This window comes from Gouania willdenowi, chromosome 15, assembly GCF_900634775.1.
Source record: "Gouania willdenowi chromosome 15, fGouWil2.1, whole genome shotgun sequence".
Classification (NCBI taxonomy): Eukaryota; Metazoa; Chordata; class Actinopteri; order Blenniiformes; family Gobiesocidae; genus Gouania; species Gouania willdenowi.
This window is the reverse complement of record NC_041058.1, coordinates 6,730,734-6,753,646: the sequence shown is the minus strand read 5'-3', so window position 1 is coordinate 6,753,646 and position 22,913 is coordinate 6,730,734. Positions and strand designations below refer to the sequence as shown.

The 22,913-nt window shown below is 38.6% G+C and overlaps 1 protein-coding gene across 7 annotated transcripts in view; it reads right to left on the bottom strand.

The window, feature by feature from the left end:
• Positions 1-22,913, bottom strand: part of itsn1 (intersectin 1 (SH3 domain protein)) — a 43,690-nt gene that overhangs the window by 17,768 nt on the left and 3,009 nt on the right. For 2 of the 7 annotated variants that reach the window (XM_028467818.1, XM_028467819.1), the window contains exons 2-24: positions 17,614-17,674; positions 16,712-16,804; positions 15,599-15,662; positions 15,363-15,523; positions 14,198-14,383; positions 13,563-13,641; positions 13,306-13,406; positions 13,149-13,212; positions 12,921-13,058; positions 11,877-11,971; positions 11,580-11,719; positions 11,371-11,493; positions 11,096-11,245; positions 10,770-10,910; positions 10,544-10,631; positions 9,354-9,493; positions 7,940-8,023; positions 4,461-4,603; positions 4,117-4,394; positions 3,048-3,205; positions 2,857-2,871; positions 1,357-1,601; positions 1,019-1,193 (exon numbers count right to left, since the gene is read on the bottom strand). In XM_028467818.1, the coding sequence (XP_028323619.1) occupies positions 1,019-1,193; positions 1,357-1,601; positions 2,857-2,871; positions 3,048-3,205; positions 4,117-4,394; positions 4,461-4,603; positions 7,940-8,023; positions 9,354-9,493; positions 10,544-10,631; positions 10,770-10,910; positions 11,096-11,245; positions 11,371-11,493; positions 11,580-11,719; positions 11,877-11,971; positions 12,921-13,058; positions 13,149-13,212; positions 13,306-13,406; positions 13,563-13,641; positions 14,198-14,383; positions 15,363-15,523; positions 15,599-15,662; positions 16,712-16,804; positions 17,614-17,641 (2,889 nt within the window). In that variant the 5' untranslated portion in view covers positions 17,642-17,674. The remainder of the gene's footprint in view (positions 1-1,018; positions 1,194-1,356; positions 1,602-2,856; positions 2,872-3,047; positions 3,206-4,116; positions 4,395-4,460; positions 4,604-7,939; positions 8,024-9,353; positions 9,494-10,543; positions 10,632-10,769; positions 10,911-11,095; positions 11,246-11,370; positions 11,494-11,579; positions 11,720-11,876; positions 11,972-12,920; positions 13,059-13,148; positions 13,213-13,305; positions 13,407-13,562; positions 13,642-14,197; positions 14,384-15,362; positions 15,524-15,598; positions 15,663-16,711; positions 16,805-17,613; positions 17,675-22,913) is intronic. The other 5 variants (XM_028467824.1, XM_028467820.1, XM_028467821.1 and 2 more) reach the window with 3 other exon arrangements.

Here is a 22,913-nt window from a genome sequence, read left to right as displayed (position 1 = left end):
CATTGAACAAACCCAGCACAGTGCAATCTTAGATTTTAAACCTATTTGCTGCTACTATGACTTCATCTGGAACTAACCACAATATAGAACTTTAGATTTCCTTTTAAATACATTTTCCTGAACAAATTGTTCTAAAAACCAGTAAATTAAACTGTTACACTAAATTAACTTACTAATTTAGTATTGTCTTATCTCCTGAACAGAACAGCAGCAGATTTAAAAATGAAGAACCTAAAAAAAAAATCTGTTTTAAAAAAATGCAACATAAGAATAGTAGAAATGTAATGACATGTTTTGATTTATGTGTATCGTACATATTCTTTTGTAAATTTTCACACATTGGTACGTTATAACTGGTGTGGTTCTTGAACTTTTTGTAAATTTAAATTTTTAAATTGTAAATTTAAATTTTTAAATTGTAAATTTATTTTGTAAATTTTATGTATACATACATATATCTATGGGTATGTGTTTGTCTATATAGATATATATGCGTACCTTCTAATTTTGTGTGACCCCTTCCTCTTTTTAATTTCATGGGTATCGATATCTATTGCTCTGCTTGACTATTTGTTTAACACTATTGTTGCTATTATTCCTATTATTACCATCATTGTTACTATTATTATTTACTTCTTTGGTTTATCCTTTTTGTTTTTATTTTTTAATGCAGGTAATTACGGTACTAATTGTAGAAATCTTTATTAATCGAGTGCCAAAAATGTGTAATAAAAAGAGTTAACAGCAATAATTTGAAAGACTCTCTTCCAGTGTATTCATTTATTTTAATTGTGGGATATATTTTAAAATTTTTAAAATCTGAAGATATAAAGCTTTAAATGCTCAAAGTCCCCCTGCTATACCTCTATCAGCCACCAGGGGTTGCTTAAAAGATTCACTTATCTTGTCAAATCTAAAGACAACACATGGGAATGTGAACGTTTCTTGGTCCCCCAACTTATTGTCATGACGTTTTGGTTTCCAAAATCTTTTTTCACTTCAGACTTCTTGTCCTTACCTGTCCTAACACGGGGGACGGGGAGGAGCCCGTTGTCATGGTGGCGGGGGTGAAGGCGGACCGCTGCCGCAATTGCGCCGAGGGAACGCTCAGAGATGGATTCTGGTTGGTAGAAGATGTTGGCCATGCGTCCCATCCTTCACTGTCTGATTGGCTGGATGCATTAGAGGGCCAGCTGTAACCAATCAGACAGCATGTGTATCAGGAAGAGCACGTGGATGGATCCTTTTTTCATTTGGTGCAAAGCATTTATAATTGACAATTCTAAAAATGTTTAGTTAAAGTTGAAAAATAAAAGGTTATTAGAAAGTGATGCACTGTGGTGATAGGAGACGTACGTAGTGCTGAAGTCAGCCCAGTTACTGTTTGCAGAAGCCGTGGAGCAGGAAGTGTGTCCCGGCGCAGGAGGAGGCGTCGACATTGGCTGCTGAGCCGAGTTGGGCGTGGCCGAGACTGTAGCTCTGAGGCTGATTGGTGCCTCGCTGTCAGGTATCCTCTCAGCGTAATTGGCCGGGAACCAACCAGTGCGACCTCTAAGCTCGCCTCCCAGCCAACCGGGCTCACCTGTCTGAGACTCGTCAACCTATCAAAACAAAGGAGGGTCGGGGTTTAAGTGCTGGCCTTGAAAAACAACATACACTAGTGTCTGTGTGTGGGTGAGTGTCTATGACACATCTATGACTAAACAAAGCAGTGATGTCACATTTAGTAAGACGAGGACATCCAGTGCAAAAATGGGTTCTAATGGGAAGATGATAAATAAAAGTGAACCTTGAGTGTGAAAACTTTTACATTACATATTAAGAGTGTAAGAAAACAATCGATTTGGTGATATATCGCAATATTTCATAGTACGATTATCGTATCGATCTAAAAAAAAAATTTAATGAAAAAAAAACATTTAATTGCAATAACATATGCAAAGCACGTAAACGCCTGGTCACGAGGTGTGAGTGAACCACATCAGACCTTGTTAAACTACCTCACTCCTTAATGCATTTTAGCTTGGAAGTTGATCGCAATTAATTTTAATAAAACATACTGGGCACTTTTATATACGTATGTGGTTACCTATTTTTTCAAAAATTTAAGAACTTAACTGAATCAGAATTAGTTGCAAAAGTCAAACTTTTTTGATTCAAAAATACCACTTGTTTTTTATATTGGTGCTTACAGTTAGTTACCATTTACTTGTTCTCACAAGTTTAAAAAAAAAAAAAATATATATATATATATATATATATATATATATAAATTGTATTTAATACCATTTTGTACTAAAAGTCACTAAAAGTGAAAATTTGTAATTATTGATAGTGCAATATATTGCGAAGCAATGTATAAAGTACTGTTTAGTATCGGTATATATCATATCATGACATGCAAATCAAGAATCGTATCGTCAGATTCACGGCAATGCACAACCCTCATATATCATATATTAAAATCTTAAAACTGAAACTACAGCTTATGATGTGTGCCTGACCATTTAATTAAAATGCATTTTTTTAAATTGTATCTATTTAATTGATTTTTTATTGTTCTTCCTATCTAATTTAAATGGGAATATAACTTTGTTTATTAGTATCATAATATGACTGAGTTTTGTTAATAAATGGGTCGATTAGATTTTTTTTTTTTAGTGACACGTTAACACTGAAAACCATGAAAAACACCATCAATAAAAAAAAATTATAAAATATATAAGAAGAAAAAAAGCATTCAATTGATGAATGAATGAATAAAAAGAAAGATGTCGTGAGATGATCCAATGACGGCATTCTCCGTGGCTCGTTATTGGTGGAGGTACGAGACTGGGCGAGGGGAAAAGAACTTACCCACTCCCCCTTCACCTTCAGTTTGCAAAGCAGAGGAGAGAACAGAGTTATTACACTCCCTACACAGTCACACACGGGCAGAGACATACGCACCGGAAAAAAACATTTAAATAACAACATATACTGTATCTATTTTTACATGAACCTGTGCCTCTGCTCCAGTGTTAAATGTAAAAAACAGACACACATACCATGATGATGTCTCCCGGTGTGATGCTGATCTCATCGTGGCTGCGAGCATCAAACGGATACAAAGCCCTGTAGTAGACCACCTTCACCGGCTGTGGGAGGTCGAAACTGCCGGCCGACGCCTTCTGATCAAACAGACTGGGAACAGGAGCTTTGTCTCCTACGACCAACACAGAGTCAGACACGATACAAACACAAGTTATTTTTTACATAAGGTGACAGCGACACAAAACACATTGTATTTCACTCAGATTGAAAGTAGAAACTTAACTTTTTAATATATTCCCAGTTACAAATTAAAAAGTAACTATAGTAATCCCAGAGGTTTTAGCTGATGTGCATCTAGGCTGGAAAAAGTGGTTTTGGGGTTGAGTTACTGTTTTAATTCACAAGCTAAACATCTATCTGACATGTTTGTTTTTACACAAGTTTAAGATGTTGCCGTCACTTTTCAAATTTTTGTTACCTTTACTTCAAATATACAATCGTTCCGTACAAGACACAGTACTGACAAAATGATTCTCTATATCTAACCTTTGCCCGTACATCACATCATCAATTTTACATAACCCAGAGGCCCTCTGTTTTGGAATAGTTTACCTTCTCACTTTACTCTATGCTTTTACACCATGATTATAATCTAATATATATGTTTGTATTTGCATGTGTATACGGGTGTATGTATATATGTTAATTTTGTATTTTTTTAATTATAAATTATTTTGTTCAAATTTTTTTATTGTCTTTTGATATTGATTTTTGTTTACTTTGTTTATATATTATTTTTCCTCATTTATTAAAGATTAATCGTGCATTTTGTCTCCTGAAATTATAAGTGTTTATTTGTTAGTCTTTATTTACATTTTTATGCGTTTATTGAAAGGGCTTTGTTCCCTCCTTGCACCATTTATGTCGTTTTTTTTCTTCAATGTGTAAATAAATAAATTTATAAATAAATAAATGATTATTGTTTTTTTTTACTTTAAGAACAATTCATATAGAAAACAGTATCACAACTACTGAATATATTGTCAGTTATGTTTTCAGACATGTTTAGCTGATCCAACCCACCCGTTGAGGACCAGGGGTCGGCCGGCTGGCTGAACAACTTGCTCAGTTTCTCCTGCATGTCCTTTTTGCTCCGGCTCTCGTCCTCTTTGTCTTCCACTATTCCCGCTCCCTTCCTGACCCCACCATCCTCCTCCATCCCTCTCCTCTTCCTCTCCTCTTCTTCCTGAGTCACTCGGTTTAGCCAAGCGTGAGGTGCCGACACAGAGGGCGGGCTTGGAGCTTTAGGTGCAGAACTTGGCATTTCGTCCCTCCAGTTGATGCCCTCGTCCGACGACAACCTGTAAGATATCATAAATAATCTTAACACTGATGTTTGCCGTTTTGTATCGCGTTCACCGTCCCACCTGCCGTCCTGCAGCTCAGCAGACTTCCTCTCACTCGGAGCGTGCATGTGAACGTGTGCGGGAGCTGGTGTGATTCTGTGCGATTCACCCTCCAGCTCTTTCTGCTTCTGCCTCTGCTGACGGCTGTGGATTTCCCGTAGCTCCTGCAAAGCATCGATGGATAAAGGAAGGAACACCAATGAGGAGGAAAAGTGGGAATTCACAGCTGGTTGCTACGGGCTTCCATAAATGACAAACAACCACAACAACAACACCAGCAGAAGCTGCAGCAAATCTGTGTTAGTCAGGTGATTGAGACAGGCTCCGCCCCTTCAACACAGGTAATGAGCAGCGACCTCTTTGATGAACAGAACGATTAGTTTAATCTTTGTATGGATGTGGAATAAAGGGGAGAACTTTTGGGGCCCATCCATGAGAACAAAATGATGGCCCATTGTTCTATGAATCTGTGATAACCACATTTATTTATTTATTTATTTATCTGAATAATATCCACTGTTATCCAAAAAGTTTATTGTTATTTCCACCATAGTATATAGTCATCTTAAAGATGTAAATCCTTTTTTTAATCTTAATGGGTTAAAAGTGACCAAAAATGGTGGAAAAGGTGGTGAAAATGGTTAACAGTGTCAGTAATGTAATTAAAAAGTAAGAACAATTAGTTTAAACTGGCCAATAATGTGAATAATGTGGTTAAATTGGCAAAAAATAAGCATGAAATATGGTGAAAAGAGGTTCAAAGTGGCAATATTAGTCAACATATGTGACATTAGGTGGGAAAAGTGGTGGAAAGGGTTTATAAGTGCAAAAAATATCTTGAAAGTGGAAAAATGTGCAGAAAAGGCATCGACATTTGATGAAGAAGTGGCAGAAATGGGAGTAATGTAGCAAAAATACATTCAAATAAGCAAAAAGTGATGAAATATGGTATGTTAAGTGTAGTTGCAAAAAAAGGGTAAAAAATAAGCTAAAATGGGCTAAAATTTGGCAAAAAATGTTCTTAGTTTCTTGAAGGCATCTGGCGTCAACATCTGGCGACAACCTCCCAGTGTCAGGACCCAAATGGGGTCCTGACTCCAAGGTTGAGAACCCTTGATCTAGAAAACCAAGAACTTACAGTTGAAGCAGAAACAACACTTGAAAAGTACCAACAGAATTAAAACTGAAGAATCTCAGTCATCACTGTGGTTAATAAAATAATAAAATGAGAGAATTGTTGATAGAACATGTAGTAAGAGAGGTGGGACGAACAACATTTAATCATCGTAGCTATAGATGCTATGTTTAATTACATGTGAAAAATGTTTTTTTTTTCTTTTAGGTTGGCAGGGATCCAGACCCAAAACACCACCTTGTGGTTACGGTGAAGGGGCGAAGCTTTGTCTGTGGAGTTGGGGTTAGACACACACGCACACGCACGCACACACACAAACACACATAAGGAAGTTGGGTTGTCTAGGGAAGGGAGGAAGAGTTCAATGGAGTCATGACAACCAGCTGTGCCATAAAAACACACTGTTACTATAGCAACACAAGGCAGCGGCCGAGTTTCAGCCAAACAACTAACGCGAGCAAACTCGGAGAATGCAGACAAATGTACGACGCACGAGGAAACTACGGTACTTCATCGGAAAAACAACCGACACAAACACATCAACAGGTTGCAAATCTTGCACCAGCTGAACTAAAACCTTTGGAATACTTAACAATGGGATCCGGGGAAACTAACTTTCCATTTAGAAATGTCTATCGTGAGTCAGTTACCATGGCAACTCAGGCTTTAAATCTAAAGACAGCATGAGTAGGTCTCTGCCTTGGACCAGGGGTCTCACACTCCCTTCCTGGAGGCCCAAAGTCCAGCATGTTTTCGATGTTTCCTGTGGTGCAAGAAGCCTCACATTGGCCCTCATTTATCAACCTTGTGTGAAAACGGGTAAAAATTTCAGTTGGTCTTACGACAAGACCAATGTGTGATTCATAAAACATTCGTATCCAATCCCTGCGTACAAAAGATTGCGTCTTGATAAATGCGACAGCTGAGTTTGATCGTCATTAACTTGTTATGCCATCCTGTTTCGGAGGCCCCGCCCACTGAGGTCAAACAAGAAAAGAAACTTTTCCAAGATGAAAATCGGCATCTTCACATCTGAGGTGGAGCAAGAAGCAACAAAGATGTGCTTTTTTGTGCTGGACTTAAGGAGCTATTTTAAACACTCTGTGGAAGAGGATGAGCTACTGAGCAGGTGACGTCTGCCCCCCTGTGTGCGCTGAGAACAACTACACAACAGAGATCTTGGAGAGACACACGAAAATATGATGTTTATATTTGCATCAGTCTACATGCTTTAGGCATTAAATATCAAAAGAACGATCGAAATGCTTTAAAAAGCCTTACAAATGACTAAATATTGTCCCTTGTCTGTTTTTATGCATTCAGCCGACTTCATCTTGAATTCATCACATTACTGATTAAATAACAAAGCACATTTGTAAAAGTTTAAAAACATTTTACATTTAAAAGCATGAAAGAGGTCCCGTTTCCTCCGTACAGCCTCCAGTGATGCGCTATACGGAGAAAATAGGACCTCAAAAAGAGCAAAGCAGTCCATTGTGTGCACTGGGTGAACCTCTGCGTTCCTGCTCAGATGGTAGCAATGTTTACAAGCGGGGTTATACAATATTCCGAGAGGAAAACCAAAACAGTGGTATCAGTAATAATGTGGGCTTTTTTTAAAAATTGAATTCATTTTATTTTGTTGTAATAATCCATTTTGATTTGTTCTTAGTGTGTGTCTGCTTATGCTTAAATGACAGCTGAGGTTTGTTTAATATTTCATTTTCAGACTCATTCACAATTTGTTGTTCTGCACCACAAATCCACACACTCAGATTTGCGTAAACAAGCTCAGACCTGACATGAGATCTGATCATAGCGTATGCTCACATTAAAAGTGATAAATACCAAAGCTTGCGTGAATCTGGTCGAACGCATGTCATACACTCAGATCTGAAAGTACGAACGGCTGATAAATGAGGGCCAATGCGCTTTGATGAGGGTACGTCTAAAACCTGCTGGAATGTGGCTTTCCAGGACTGGAGTTCAAGACCACTGCCTTTGACCGAAAAAGGACAACAGAGTAAGTGCATTAGTGCAACAGCAAAACCTCCAACCATCTGCAATACATCTAACCTGCCTGGCGGGGGCAGCACAGAGCATGTATGTGTCACTACAAACCAGGCTTATCACGAGTCAGGTTTGTTAGCGCTTAGCTCGTAAATAAATTAATTAAAAACAACAAGTGGAGGTTGCAGGTTAGTCTGAGGGGGGAGAGCGCTGTTTAAAGCAGCCATGTGAACCAAATCCAATCCAAATGCAAAGACTGCTCTTTGGTTTTAAATTTGATGGTGCTTTTTTTAATATACCAGAGGTTTTCCCAGCTGCAGTACCACCCCAGTCCAGCAGTGGCAGTGTGATCTACCTGTCGCCCTCTATGTTCGTCGTCAAGCTGGTGTCGAAGGGCCTCTATCCTGGCACAGTGGTTGGCATAGAACTCACACAGACACTGGCATGGGCAAAAGGAGCAAAAGGCCATTGTATGGGGTGGGGGTAGAAAATATAAAAGGAAGGGTTTAATATGTGGAACCAGCACAGAACAAAAGAGGAAGCAAAAAAAATACAGGCCGATGAGCAGAATGCAGAAAAGGATAGAAAGCGGGGAAGTAAAGAAACAGCAGCAACATGGAAACAGCAGCAAGTGTGATATGAGATGATTTCAGGGCAGAGGGAGAAGGAAGTATAATGGAAGTACAGTTCAGGTCACAATCTCCCTAAACCACTGCTTTCTGTGCACTGATCTAAACACACAAGTACAATTATTAGATTAGCTCTGAGTTTATCCGGCTCTGTCATCGCTGCTTTCCGGCTCGTCTGTTTCTCTCTAATGCTACAGAGCAGGACGCTGGTTTTCTCATTGAAATGTACTTATTAGAAAATCTATGCAGAACAAAACGCATTATTTTGCACCATTCCGTTTAATTAACTTTTAAAAATGGGACTACTTTACCGTCTTAGGGCATGCATTGCATAGTGTCATCTTGAAATCACATGATTAATGACGCCACACGGCCCCACTGCCTGTAAACATCCAATTGTTTTCTATTGGAGTGAAGCACTCAGCCTGCTTTTTTGATCATTTAGCAGTTTTTTCGGCCAAAATGCCAATTTGTGCTGCTTTTGGTTGCTTAAAATAATCAGGAAACGTTAAATATGTCAATGTAAAACTCTTTTGTTTACAAAAAAAAATAAAAACAGTTGTGATCCTTTAACTGTCCGTGACTTACTTGCTCACTTCAGTCACCAGAGCATGTTAGTACACTGTTTAAAGAAGAGTAAAGGTCCCTTATTAGAGCTCTTCTTCCCTGCTTCATTGCCTACTACGAGTTAGAACTGCTGCCCCCTGAGGTCATAAAATATTTTTCGGGTCACAGCAGAGGTTCAATTTTACAAAAAGATTGACTTTCTTTAATTTTTATATCATTTTTTTTTGTATTTATTTGAAATTTGGTAACAAATCTTTTTCTTTAGTTTATTGGGTTTTTGGTCTTCAATTCAGGAAAATGAGTGTTGACTGTTATAGTAGTGTAACCACTCCTTATTTTCTGTAGCCCTGGATTGATATTCAATATAATCTCAGCTATAAACTGCTCTATATTTTCATTTATTGATATTGTAGTTGGTTTTTATTCAATTTGGGCTGTGGCTTGTTGTTTAAAGATGATACACAACAGATGCTAAAAATTGTAGGTGTCAGACGTGAAATTGATAAGCAGTAAGCAATCTATCAGTGGAACTTGGTGCAGAGTCAGTGGCTCTCATGTATCCCTGTGCATCACCTTCAGCTGAGTGTTGAAGGAGTCTATTTCCAGCAGTTTGGCCCTCGTCTCCCTCTCCACAGCATCCAGTTGCTCTCTGAGCTGCTGCCTGCTCGTCTCCTTCTGCTCCACGGCCTTCTGCAGGGACGACAGGCTGTCACCTGAAAACACACACACACACACGCACACACGCACACGCACACACACACACGCACACACACACACACACACACACACACACACACACACACACACACACACACACACACACAAATACAGTCTTAAAATTCACTCAGGCACTTGTGAAGATCAATGGCATTGTCAGGACACACCAGAGATTGGCTTCCTGTGATGGCATAGATACAGATACACTAATGTAGGAAGTTCTTCTCTCATTACTGGCACGTTGGATATTTATATCACTGATGAAAAAACTCATCTAATAAAAATACATTCTACATAAAAACTAATTTTTGCCAATTTAAACAAACCCCAAGCCCTGTTACACATGTGAGAACATTTGTACATCATGCATCAATAAAATCCTATTTTTCCACCAAACCTAAACAAGGTGAGTTTTTTTCACAACAAAGGACGGGATTAATTTGTAGAGCAGCATTTTTCAGCCTTGGGGTCATGACACCATGTGGGGTGGCCTGAAATTGAAATGGGGTCGCCTGGAATGTGTTAAAAAATAATTATTGATCAAATGTATATTTTTAATTTTTCTTAATGATTCTTTTTCAAATTAAAACACAATATGCAACCTTAAACATCTGTGTTCTATACTTTCAATTTGTCAAGTATAAATCTGGCTCATATAAAATGCAGGATAAAGAAAAAAAGAAAGAGAAACAGGGAGATAAAGGAAGGAAAAAAAGCATAGTATAAAAATATCTGTCACCTTGTAAACTAATCCTGGCTACTCTGTATTTGTTACACAGTATAACAAACATGATCAAAAAACAATTATAGATATAATTCTTTGGGGTCGCCAGAAGTGTGTGATATAAAAAGGTTGGGGACCACCGTTGTAGATACTTCCTGGTTTTTCCATCTAAACTGAATTCTGTAACCTGTACATGTCACAGAGATGGATTTGTGCTTTGACCAATTAAAAAATAAATACTGAAGACGTGTGTGTGTGTGTGTGTGTGTGTGTGTGTGTGTGTGTGTGTGTGTGTGTGTGTGTGTGTGCGTGTGTTACTCACGGTGCAAGCTGTTCTGCTGAACCTGTTTGAGTTGGTCATTGAGTAACTGTTTGTCAGGAATCAGCCTCCCTAGCCACTGCTGGGAATCCTGAAAAAAAGGGTTTCAAAGAATAAGTTCTAATAATTAAGACTTATTTCCTAATAAATCACACTAGGCTGTCTACAACATATTAATATTTACTGTGACAAAACACTGTGTAGTTCAATGCTCCGCGTGTCTGCTCACTTGAAGCTGCTGTTGCAGCAGCGTGATTTCAGCAATGCGTGTTTCTCTGTCCTGATTGGTCTGTTCCACCTCCCTGCGCTGAGCCGACACACGAAAGCGAACGTCCTTCAGTTTGCCTTCCAGCTGGCTTTTCTTGTCATTCTGCAGAATTATGGGGCATAACGTGTTACATTCTGTAGTTGCAGCATCACATGCAGGTCAGTATGGTAAACTAAGTGAAGGTAGAGGCATAAGGCAGCACAGAAACATAGCACAGGGAAAAGTCTGATGCACATGTGGTGTGTGTGTGTGTGTGTGTGTGTGTGTGTGCGCGCGCTAAGTCTGACCAGAGCCTCCAGTTCAAACTCCAGGGTCTTTTTCCTGGCTTTGAGCAGCACGATGCTCTCCTGCTCTCGATTCCTCTGAGTCAGAAGCTCCTGCCGACGTTGACGCTCCCATTCCAACTGCCGCTGGCGCTCCAGTTCCCGCTTTGCAGCCTAAGACACACACGCAAACACAGATAGGTAAGTTCTAGACTAAAAAGCATGGAAATTATCTGCTGTATGATTGTGTATGGGATGGACAGCTTTGTTATTAAAGGCAGATAAAAGAAAAAATCTACCTCTCTCCTCTCAATCTCTTTGCGCCGCTCCTCCTCCCGCTGCCTTTCTAGTTCTCGCTGCTTCTCCAGTTGTTTCTCCAGCTCCTGCTGCCTCCTCCTCTCCTGCTCCAGACGCTCACGCTCCTGAAACCAAATGAAAAGTGAACGGAAAGCCAAACAACAAAAGACAATTAATCCACTAACTTCTTCTGGGAAGAACCCCATCGTACCTTTCTCTCCAGCTCCTCCCTCTCCAGTGCAGCCAACCTCTCCTGTTCTTTCCTCTGCTGCTCCTGCAGAGCCTGACGTCTCTTCTCCAGCTCCAGGTTCCCTCTCTCAAAGTTTTCCCTCTTCTTGTCCTCAAACGTCACTGCGGAGAATCAGGGAGCACAGAGAAAACGAATTAGAGCCATGCTTACTGATTGACAAAAGAGATGGGTAAATTAAAAAAAAAAGCCAATATATGTAAAGTTGTGTCGTCTGCAGTCAACCACACACTGGTTGACTGAATGAAAGCAAAAACTCACCTGGTAGCTTCTTATCTTGGTTGCTCTCGGTTTCTTCCTCTGCCTCCTCCTGGACACTCTTCTGGTCCGACTGCACGCTGTCACTTCGTACCCGCCTGGTAAACACATTAATTAAAGAGGTTAAAAAGTGTTTTCAATTCAGTTTCATCTGCAGTGAAACTGCTGCTAAAATAAACATTATCTATTATTTTTTTCATTAGAGACTTTGTAAATAACAAATCTTGATCAATCTAAATTAATCGCATAACAATATTTGACAAGAGATGCAACTTTTTTCAATTTAAATGGATTTTGGTATATGACTGAATCAATGAAAACAAAAAACGTCAAATTGTGTTATTTCCATCACTGATTGCTAACATAATGTTCACTACTAATAAAGAATACTATGATTTAATTGTTCACAAAGCACAAACTTAAATTTAAGTAAGCTATATTTATGCTTTTCTGGATTTTTTTTGTAAACTTTCTAAAAGAAATCTGTTTTTGTGTATTAGTACAGAACATTCCAGAGAAGTGGAAACTGAACTGTGCAAAATAGTTAGAATATCTGCGACATTAAATAAACAGAGCGACTGATGAAACTGATAAATTTAGTTTGAAATAGTATTCCGACAAAGCAGTTCATAAGTTGGGCCAGACAATGCTATCTGTAGCAGCGCTTGTAGCCCCGCCCACATCGCCTATCACTGAGAGTGGTCGACTATTCTCACTCTATGACTTATTAATTTTGGCTCTGAACCCTATCATCAGTATGGACTGGCAACAAGGTCTGCTCGAACGCAGAATGTTGTCCGTGCAAACTGCTACATGTTTAGCATTAAGGTGCTAATGGTACTAGCCTAGAAGAGCTCCAGTGATTGGCAAACTCTTTCTTGTACAATTTGCACACAACTGGACTTTTGTTTCATCTGGTGTTTTTCTAAAAACTCAAATTAAGGACCACAAAAAAAAAAAAAAAAAAAAACTGCAACTGCATTAATTTTTTGGTGTGTTATTTTAAGCTTGTGCTGTAGTTAACTGAGGTGTTAGTCGAGTATAAACCTGAATGTTGGTGGCAGGTAATCCGGGGGTAACACAGGGGGGAGCGGTAACCCAGACATGGCCATATCTATGAGGTGCATGGCCAGGATGAACTCCTCAGCTGTGAGTTTACCATCCTGATCGATGTCTGATAAACTCCTGAAGGATAAAAACGATGAAATAAATGTTAATTTTTTAAAGAGGGTGAAAAGTTGAAAGATGGTTTAAGTTAGAATTCTATGCTCAGACCATATCGTGGCTAGCTGGGTCTGAGGAAGACTGGACTGCATAAGGATGGTACGAGCCTGAGGACCTGGAACAGAAACAGAAACAGATCTAATTCAAAGCTGTTCCAGCACGACAGAAACATGACAAATGGTAACATGTGGAAACGTGTGAGGAGGACCTGTGAGATGTCCACTCATCATCTTGTCATGAGAGTTAAAAAGCTGCCGGTACTTTAGTCTGGAGGACTGAGGGACGGCCCAGTCAGAGGGAGGCTGAACACTGGAATCAAGAGTCAAGAGAAGGAACTTCATAAACATACACAATCTTCAGATAACATGTGTGTTACTAAACACAAACTGAAGAACAGAATGCTGCTTTCAGAACATGGTCATCATACTGACTATTAACGCAGATATTTGGAGTCATGTGACATACCCTGACGTGTCAAACGATGGTCCCTTCTGTAACTTGGCATTGGGTCGATTAAACGAGGGCGGCTTGTTGATGGGAGGAGCTGGAAGACAGTAAACGAGTAAACAAAGGAGTTGTAGGGAGACAATGTTCCTTAACACCAGTTCATGTAGGACAGTTAAATTGTGTCAAATGCAACACAGTTATCTCATGACACTAGAGGTATAAGGATACACTCAACCAACAATTCGATTAAAAAACAAAAAACAAACTCAAATCAAGGATTGGGATGTAATGATGCACTTAACTCCTTCCACTTGAATAGTGTCTGTTTGAAACCGATTCGGGCTTAAAGAAACATACTGTAGATAAGAGTATATATTTACATCCCTAGTAGGGAGACAATGTTCCTCGACACCAGTACATGAAGGACAGTTATATTGTGTCAAATATAACGCAGGCATCACATGACAGCTGCTAAATAAATCCCACCAACAAATAGAGAGACTATAAAGGGATCATCTGTGTTATGTTATGGCTGATGTGTGCGTCAGAAAGCAGGTGATTGTGTGTGTGTGTGTGTGTGTGTGTGTGTGTGTGTGTGTGTGTGTGTATGTGTGTGTGTGTGTGTGTGTGTTTAAACACTGCTGATGCTTCACCTTGGTGGGTGAAGCCTGAGATGGGCTGCATCATCCCGGTGGGCGGAGCTCCGTTGGCAAGGGGCTGCGGCAGAGAAGGCGGTGCAGACGAGATGAGAGGCGGAGACACCCCGACTGGAAGAGGCGGCAGTGGGAGGGGGGGCACGACGGGCAGAGAGGGTGGAATGGGAGCCATGGGAGGCAAGCCTGGTGACAGAGATGGAAACTCAGACACTTTGTTTATACACAAAGCTGAGATTACAAGATTACAGTCAATGTGGAGTGTGAGTTACAGCTAAAAATGGAGGCTTTTCCATGTTTTCAGCACATTTTCAGAGATTATTCATCGTCTGTCAAAAGGTTTATGTCGGTATAATCGAGTTTGCCACAAAGATAAATAAATATCTGTATTTTAACACCAAACTAATGAATTAATTCAAAGACAGTATTATTTATGATTCATTAGGCTGTGATTGTACTGGTCCAACCCTTTTGAGATCACATGACTTTATGTGATCACCAAACCAAAACTAGTACAAAAGCTAAGGTACATAGATTACATTTATTAAACCACCACCCCATGTAAGGTTTACGCCACAGCTGCTCTAAATTAACAGCATTAATAATTATTACCAAAATCTTTTATTTATGTTTCTGCAATGGCTTATACACCAATATGTAGAAGCTCTTTAACTAAAATGACATTTTTAATGCTAAATTTTTTTTTCCAGTAAGTCCTCGATTTGTCAAGGACACATCAAAGTGATCAGCAGACACCTCTGAAGAAGACTGGCAGTTGACAGTAAAAACATGTCAGGATCAAAGTAAATTTGTCTGAATAAATGAAACCTTAACAGAAATATTTTAGTTATCCATGAATTTTTAAATTTACTGATTCACAAAAAACTGAAAACATAGTAAAGCACATTAATATTTATTGATTAATATGTCATTTGGGTATTAGTTGTTTGAGTTTGTTAATTGCCAAATACATATATATTATAATATGATATGATACATGTAATATATTTTTAGTTTTAAACTAGTTTTTTCTTTTTTTAAGATTTTTAAAATATTTATGTTTTCTCTTTTTTATGACAGGTGGTCTAATAAACTATGTGTGAACCTCCACAGTTGGACTCCACCGTAAACCTGATAAATGATCAGAAAGCTCAGTCGCTCTTACCAAAGCCGCTCTGAGGAGGTAAAGGCAGTGGGGGTTGTTTCATAGTGGGGGGAAGCACTGGGGGCAGAGGGTGACCCTGGAGCTTTAGTTTGATGAGTTTCATGGCGATGGAGAATTCGTGGATGTCCATTCGACCGTCGCTGTTCATGTCCGCCAGAGCCCTGAGGGAACACATGGGAGTTCTCTAAAAACACTGACAGAGAACGGTCAGTCCAAATATTGGTCATGCGACTTACCATATCTGTGCCAGGATAGGTGGAGGCAGCCCTGATTGGAGGAAGAAGTTTCTGGCCTGGTCACCTGACAAACAGAAACAATTGTGAACACACTAATACAGTGCTTCTCAAAGTGTGTGGCGCAGCCCCCTGGTGGCGTATGGAGACATGATAGGAGGAGTCTTGTCTTTATATGTGAATTTATTACCATTGTAGGTATTTTGCATTGTATTCTTGTATATCTTTTGTTACTGAATATATGTCATTTTTTCTGTTTAGTATTTGATTGTTTATTTCTAGAATATGGTGAAAATTGTATAATTAAGAAATGAGGGTGGGATTAAATAAGTTCTTCTGTCCCACTCCTTTTCAAGCAAACATATTATTGGAATTCTAAGTGTAAAAGGATCGTATATATTATTCTAAACATCTTTGATTGTTTTCTCTGTTGGGGTTTCCTTGGACACAAAAGGTTTTTTGTTCCTTTTAGTTTTTCTTTTCTTGTCCTTGCTCTAAACAAACAATTAATGAAATAAAATGAATGAATTTCATGCCAATCTTCATAAATGCCTTTCTTCCATTGGCAATAAGGATCATTAACACTAAATAAAATGCCTATACACAAAGAAGGTTCATCTGCTCACTGTCAGGTTAGTTTTACGCTCCTGATGATGTGTTGTTACAATAGTAATCCATAAGATGTGTATATTTAAGGGGAGTGGTAGCCTAGTGCTTAAGGACGCTGGGCTTGTAGTCAGAGGGTTGCTGGTTCAAGCCTCACCTGGGCCATCTTTTTGTGATTATCACTGGGATTTGAATTCTGATCAAAATAATCGTGATGATCATTTTGGCCATAATCGTGCAGCCCTAGGGAATACCCCAAAAAAGTTTGAGAACCTCTGCTCTAAAACCACCAAAGAAGAAGAAAAGAAAAAAATACTAATCAAGACAATAATCTTATGCTGATGCAAGTAGATATAAAAGATTAGCAAACTTGTCCCGAGGTGATGCACACTGTATCGTGATCTAACGACTGAATCCAAGACGGATACATTATGATTTTAACACTTGATAAAAAATGGTTTTAATTTTCCTTTTTTTTTATCTCTTGTGAGATAACTGAGCAGCCGTTACCTGTGATGAAACCCCCTGCAGTCGGAGAGAGGCTGTGAAACTGCTGATCATGTTTGACTCTCTCATCTACCGAGATGAGAAACACGTCTGGACCTACCACACCCGATCAGAAAGAAAACCACACACACACGCGCGCACGCACGCATGCACACACACACACACACACACACACACACACACACACACACACAAAAAGAAAGGACACACATGAGGAGAAAAAGTAGCTATGACTGGAATGTGTTTGTCATCAGTTTCATTTCCTGTCAGAAGGTTCCCCACGAATTACGCTTTTTTAGGAATTTTAAGTTCAGAATTGAATGGCAAAAACCAGATTAAATCTGTTAACAAATTGAAATCAATTATCTGTAGTTTTGGAACATCTAAAAACCGTCAAATAGAGATGAAAATACCACTTAAGGCTAATTAAATGTTTCACAGCTAAAGTACAATTCCTGCTATTCTGATTCGCAGAAAATGTGAGTGTTGCGTACATCTGGACACACATGTTGCTCAACATCATGACGAAAAAAATTCCAGTGCACACGTACATCCTGTAGCAGAGCCTGTAACCCTGTGATTCACGCTGACTCACTTTTGACCAAAGAAAAGCAGCTGACATGAAGCAACTGTCTTTAAAATGGTCAGTGAACTGATGATCGTGCTCCAAGTATTACTTCAACACACGTCTATTCCAACGGAGAAAAATAACATGCTAATATCTAATCATTAAAGCATAAAACAACACTCTTTCAAGCAGACGGTCTATATTCAGACTCTGACGAGCCTTTTGTTAGTCAGCTCAGGAAATGAAACTGCTCCAATTTATATTTTTGATTAAATAAAATAAAAATACAACCACATTTTGTATTGTTTGTTTTTTTCTACAACACTGTATGACTTACCAGTGAATGTGGTTGGAAACTGTGCCATGCTTCACTCAGTCTGCTGCGAATGAAACGACACCTGAAATAAAAAATAAATAAAAAAAGAACAAGTGAGTGGAAGAGTAGCATACTTTCTAAAGGAGGACTTCACAGTTAAGCAGTAATAATAATAACTGAGTCACAGCGTTATACAGGTGAAGCACACAAGGGGAAAGTGAAGGAAGCTTTTTTAAATTTTATTATTCATTTCATTCAACAAAACAAGACAATTTATTTACAACATAGAAATCTTCCATTTTGAATGAAAAGGAGCAGAATGAAGAAATGTCATTAAAAAAATCCAAAAAAAACATTGATCGACAACAAATGAAAACATGCATCGTAAGAAATCCAAATATATTATAAATCATAACATGCATAAGAAGTTTGCAATAGACTCGTCCCGTCACTGAAATCAGTCAAACGCTTTTGGAAAAAATAATTATTTTACACAGTGTTCAAATCTACACCGACTGCCCATTAGTCAGATTTATTCAGTATAATAATGAATAAATAATGAATAATACACATCCATTTTTCAAATCCTATGTTAACGATTCCTCATGTCTCTGTTTTTATTCACTTATTTAGGAGGGACAGAACAGTGAACATTTGTGGCCATACCAGCCTGTCATTGCCTGATCCTGTTAGATCTCAGAAGCTAAGCAGGTCTAGTCCTGGTTAGTAGTTGGATGGGAGACCACTGAGAATTCCAGGTGCCAAAGTGGGGGACAGTCACCCCAGTGCTGTCAGTCTGCCCCAGGGCAGCTGTGGCTACAAGAGTAGTTTACCACCACTAAATGTGGAGTGAAAGAATAATCCCTTAATTCTGTAAAGCGACTTTGAGTGTCCAAATAAGCGCTATATAAAATTGATGCATTATTATATTATTCATTGTTACATTTAAAAAAGCAACCGATGCCATATCCACGTTGGACAAATTGTTTGTTAAATGTCATGTTTCAAAGATCTATTAAAGACATTTGAAACAAAAACTATTTCTACTGTCTGCTGTTTCGGACTGGTACTGGTAGTTGTCCTCAGAGGCCCTGAGTGAGTGTCAGCCAATGCTAATGCGTGTTAGCGGAACAGCAGACCTCTAGTGAAGCAGGGCAAGCTGCCCGAACGCTCCCTCGTATACAAACAAACACACTCGGGAGCTGAGCACTGGGAATCAACACACCAGTCAGTCCTCAACTGTGCTGACCAGTGAAAAGCTCCACTGGAGGCTTTTTGACTCCCTTTTATTCAGGGCAATCCAACTGGAGCTATGAATTGAAATTATTTATGTATGTAGGTGTGTGTGTGTGTGTGTGTGTGTGTGTGTGTGTGTGTGTGTGTGTGTGTGTGTGTGTGTGTGTGTGTGTGTGTGTGTGTGTGTGTGGGGGGGGGGGGGGGGGGTGATATCTCAGCCAGAAAGGTATGTTAATGAGATCCAGACCGGACTAACGCTGTGGCTAACAGACAACCCATAATAGCCGAGTGACACTCATTGTGAATGACACAAACTTGGCAAGGGTGTGTAAATATGTCAGAGCTGCTTCAACTTTGTTCACCTTGGAATACAAACAGTCAGGCTGAAGGGTTTCATGGGTCATGTCTTACAAAACACCTGGAATAACAAACTGGAAGAGTGAGGACGAGGAAACCATGGCTGTGTTGGACATGTCATAATAACATACTACTCATTCTAAGTCTGACATCAAAGTTAGAATGTAGTGCACCGTTTACATTAGATAGTAGAAAAAGATTGAGTATGTGAGAAATACCCAGATGTATACTATATCAGGACATTTTTCAAGTATGCACAGTGGGCACACTAGTCATACTCAACCACCTCATGATGCATTGCGAGCGGAATGTAAAATGGTCCTGGGACCGCCGTTAGCTAAAAATCAAACATCCCCATTTCAAAATAAAAGCATCTCTTCGTGTCTTCTTTTTTTTTTTTTTTAGCACTTTTGTAAATATGTCTCTTGTTTTGAAATTAATCGGAAGTTTAGTCAGTAGCACAATGGAGGGTCTCTGAAAATCTCCAAATTGTCGTCAGGAAATGTGCTTCCGCAAGTTTTATGAATCAAAAGAGCACATATTGATATTCTACTTGGTCACTTTCTCACTTAAAATGTTTACAGAACTTTCAAAGGTGGAGAATCAACAGAGATATTTAGCCTCAGTGTGATTTAGGTTTCTGTCGTTATAGGTTCAAAATGCATCTTGGAAAACGTGGAAGTATACTTCAGTGCAAACGCTCATCTAAACCGTACTTATAATAAATAGTAGACAATACTCATTGAGTTTGGAGTATATAGTACGGAGTGTGCCATTTCCAACACAGCCAACAGGGTTTTTCACAGCTTAGGGAGATTGCGTGGCGCACATGCGTCACTGGAGCTGAAAAATTGGAAATTTATAGTAAAGTAAATCTAAAGTTGTTTTTTTTGTTGTAGTACCGATTAAAATGGAAAAAACAACAAAAATCCCCCTACTCTGCTGAAAGCGCACCATAGGGGGCAACATCACTTCGTAGGGGATCAAAATTACTATGTCGGGGGCCCCTATTCTTAACAGCGCTGGCGAAAACCCTGGCCTATGTCTTCAAATGTAATTTACTTTTTGAACTGTCCTTGGCCTATTGAGGGGGGACTTCAGTGTATGTGTGTGTGTGTGTACAAAGGCCCCATTCTCAACATAGCAGGAGAACAAAGTAGCCAGCTTTAACTAGGTCACAGGAACAAAGACCCCCCCAATACCGAGACGACCAAACAGAAACACTTCATGTCTATGACTGCACTGAACTGGAAACAAAAGGTCAAACATTTTGGATTCAAACAAAAATGTTGTAAGTGAGAAACATGCAGGACATTAACAGTAGATGATTTAAGTAGCACATAACTCAAGTCAAAGAGCGTGTTTTCATACTGCAAATGGCTAATAAAATGAACTTGTTCCACCAAAAATGGTGGAAACTGTGGTGAAAAAGGATTTTAAAAACCACAGAAATTGGTTAAAAGTTGCAAATTTGAGTGGCCAAAAATGGACAGAAGTTCAAGTGTCAATACAGTTATATTAAACTGGCAAATAATGGGCATGACAAATCGTGAATGTGGTTAAATTGGCAAAAATAAGCATGAAATTTGGTTGAAAGTGACAAAAAATGGTTCAACATATGCAACATTAGGTGGTAAAGTAGTGGAAAGGGTAAATAAGTAGCGAAAATGTCTTGAAAGTGGGAAAAATGTGCAGAAAAGGTATTGAAATTTGATGGAGAAGTGGCAGAAATGGGAGTAATGTAGCAAAAATGCTTTAAAAAGAGCAAAAATTCGGCAAGAAAAAGTGATGAAATTAGGTTAAAATATGGCAAGTTTGGTGTAGTTGCAAAAAAAGCGTAAAATAAGCAAAAAAAATTGGCTTAAATTGTTTAAAAAAAACATTGTTAGTTTCTTGAAGGCATCTGGCAAGTTTGAGAATCCCTGACGTAAACAAGCTTTGTCTGATCAAAGCTAAACGATTCAAGGTTTTTGTTTTGTTTTTATTCCAGTTTACAAGTCACAAGCCTATCCTAGCACGCACGCGCACGCACGCGCACACACACACCTTGGAAAGCAGTTATAACTGCAGTTCTGCATGTCTGGGCTTGGATGGATTTGAACTGATGATCTGATGAATCTATTAAATATTGTGACACCAGACAGGACTTAACACAGTTAGAGACATTAGCATTTGATCCAATAAATTCATTCATTATGCCCCAAACCCCACACACACGTATGATGAGGTGAAGTGAAGGCCTGGGCCATTATCACAAATACTTATCATACATAACATAACATGAGCTCATGTCATCAACATGTGCTTAAGAGCTTAACACTGTTTTTCTCTTTGTGCTTGCATTGTGTTGGTGGGATTAGTTTGTATAATTAGAGCACTGGGATGTAACTGGAGTATTGGTCCATCATCATCAGAGAGAATCATGGCAGATGTCGGCTGTTTAAGCCACAAACACAGAAGTCACTGTGACGCTACATAATGTGAAGCTACATGTTATTTACCCGACATAATAAGACTGGTGCATTTAATGCATTTATAGGAAACATACTTCAGAAATGTGTTTTTAAAGTAAACGTCTCTTGTTAATTTAGTGCAGCACCTCTGATTTTTCACGATTGGTAGAAAACGGACAAAAAAACAAAATTTACGCTGTGAAAATAGGGAAAAAATCAATCTGACCAGTTTTTTTCCTCAATCTTTTTAATTAAAATCAAGCCAAAATGCCTCACCTGCATGTTTTGGGAAAATATCATGCATTTACACGCTATTTTTCCAGCAGAAAAAGGGTGATTAAATGTCTAGAAAGTGTAAGAAAACAGGCATATGTTCAATTCCGCTGATAATCCTGATCAAAATCTTTCTACGTGTTACGGTGAGTCTAGTCATGTTATCCAGTGATTAAAATCACATAAAGAGCTTTTTTATATGTATATATGACATGGAACAAATTCATAAATTATTCAATATTTAATAAATTATGTGTAATGTGTTGTGATGAGTCAAGGGTTTTCTGACTGTATTCAAATCTGAAAAGGTTCTAGTACAGGGTTGGTGTATTAGCTGAACTGGTGATTATTTTACCTGGTGACACATCATAACAGAAGCATTTACAATCAAACGGCTGTGAGGGATTTCGTAAAATCTTAGGTTTCACAAATACTGTTTTGGGACCATATTGCACATTTCAATGGGATTTGTCCCGTTAAACGAGTGGCTGAGGGGCTAGCAGTGTGGCTAACATAATCTAACGGGATTGTGCATGAAAATACTAACAGTAATTGACTATTAATATTAACGCTGTTTTATTTAGCATGTTTTATACAATTTCAGGATGTTAAACAGAGCCTGTAAAGTCAAAACATGACATGAAAATTGTTAAACCCTGAAAAGAAATTTAGGAAATTTGAACGGAAAATCTGATGCCACATCTACCAACAATATTATAAGTAATACTAAAAGTTAGGGATGCACCGAAATAAAAAATTATTCGCCAAAACCAAAAATAAGAAAACGAAATGTAAGAAATGATTATGCAAATAATTAGTCCTATAGCATTTATGGCTCTGAATGTGCACTAACTTAAATAAAACATTGCAATTGTATAAATTATTATTATTGCTTCAGAGAATAAATCAATTAAAAATATGAAAATATTTATTTAGCATGGTTTGACATCCCAACAATGACCTCACTCATACGTTAAATAATATTGTACAGGCCTAAAACTG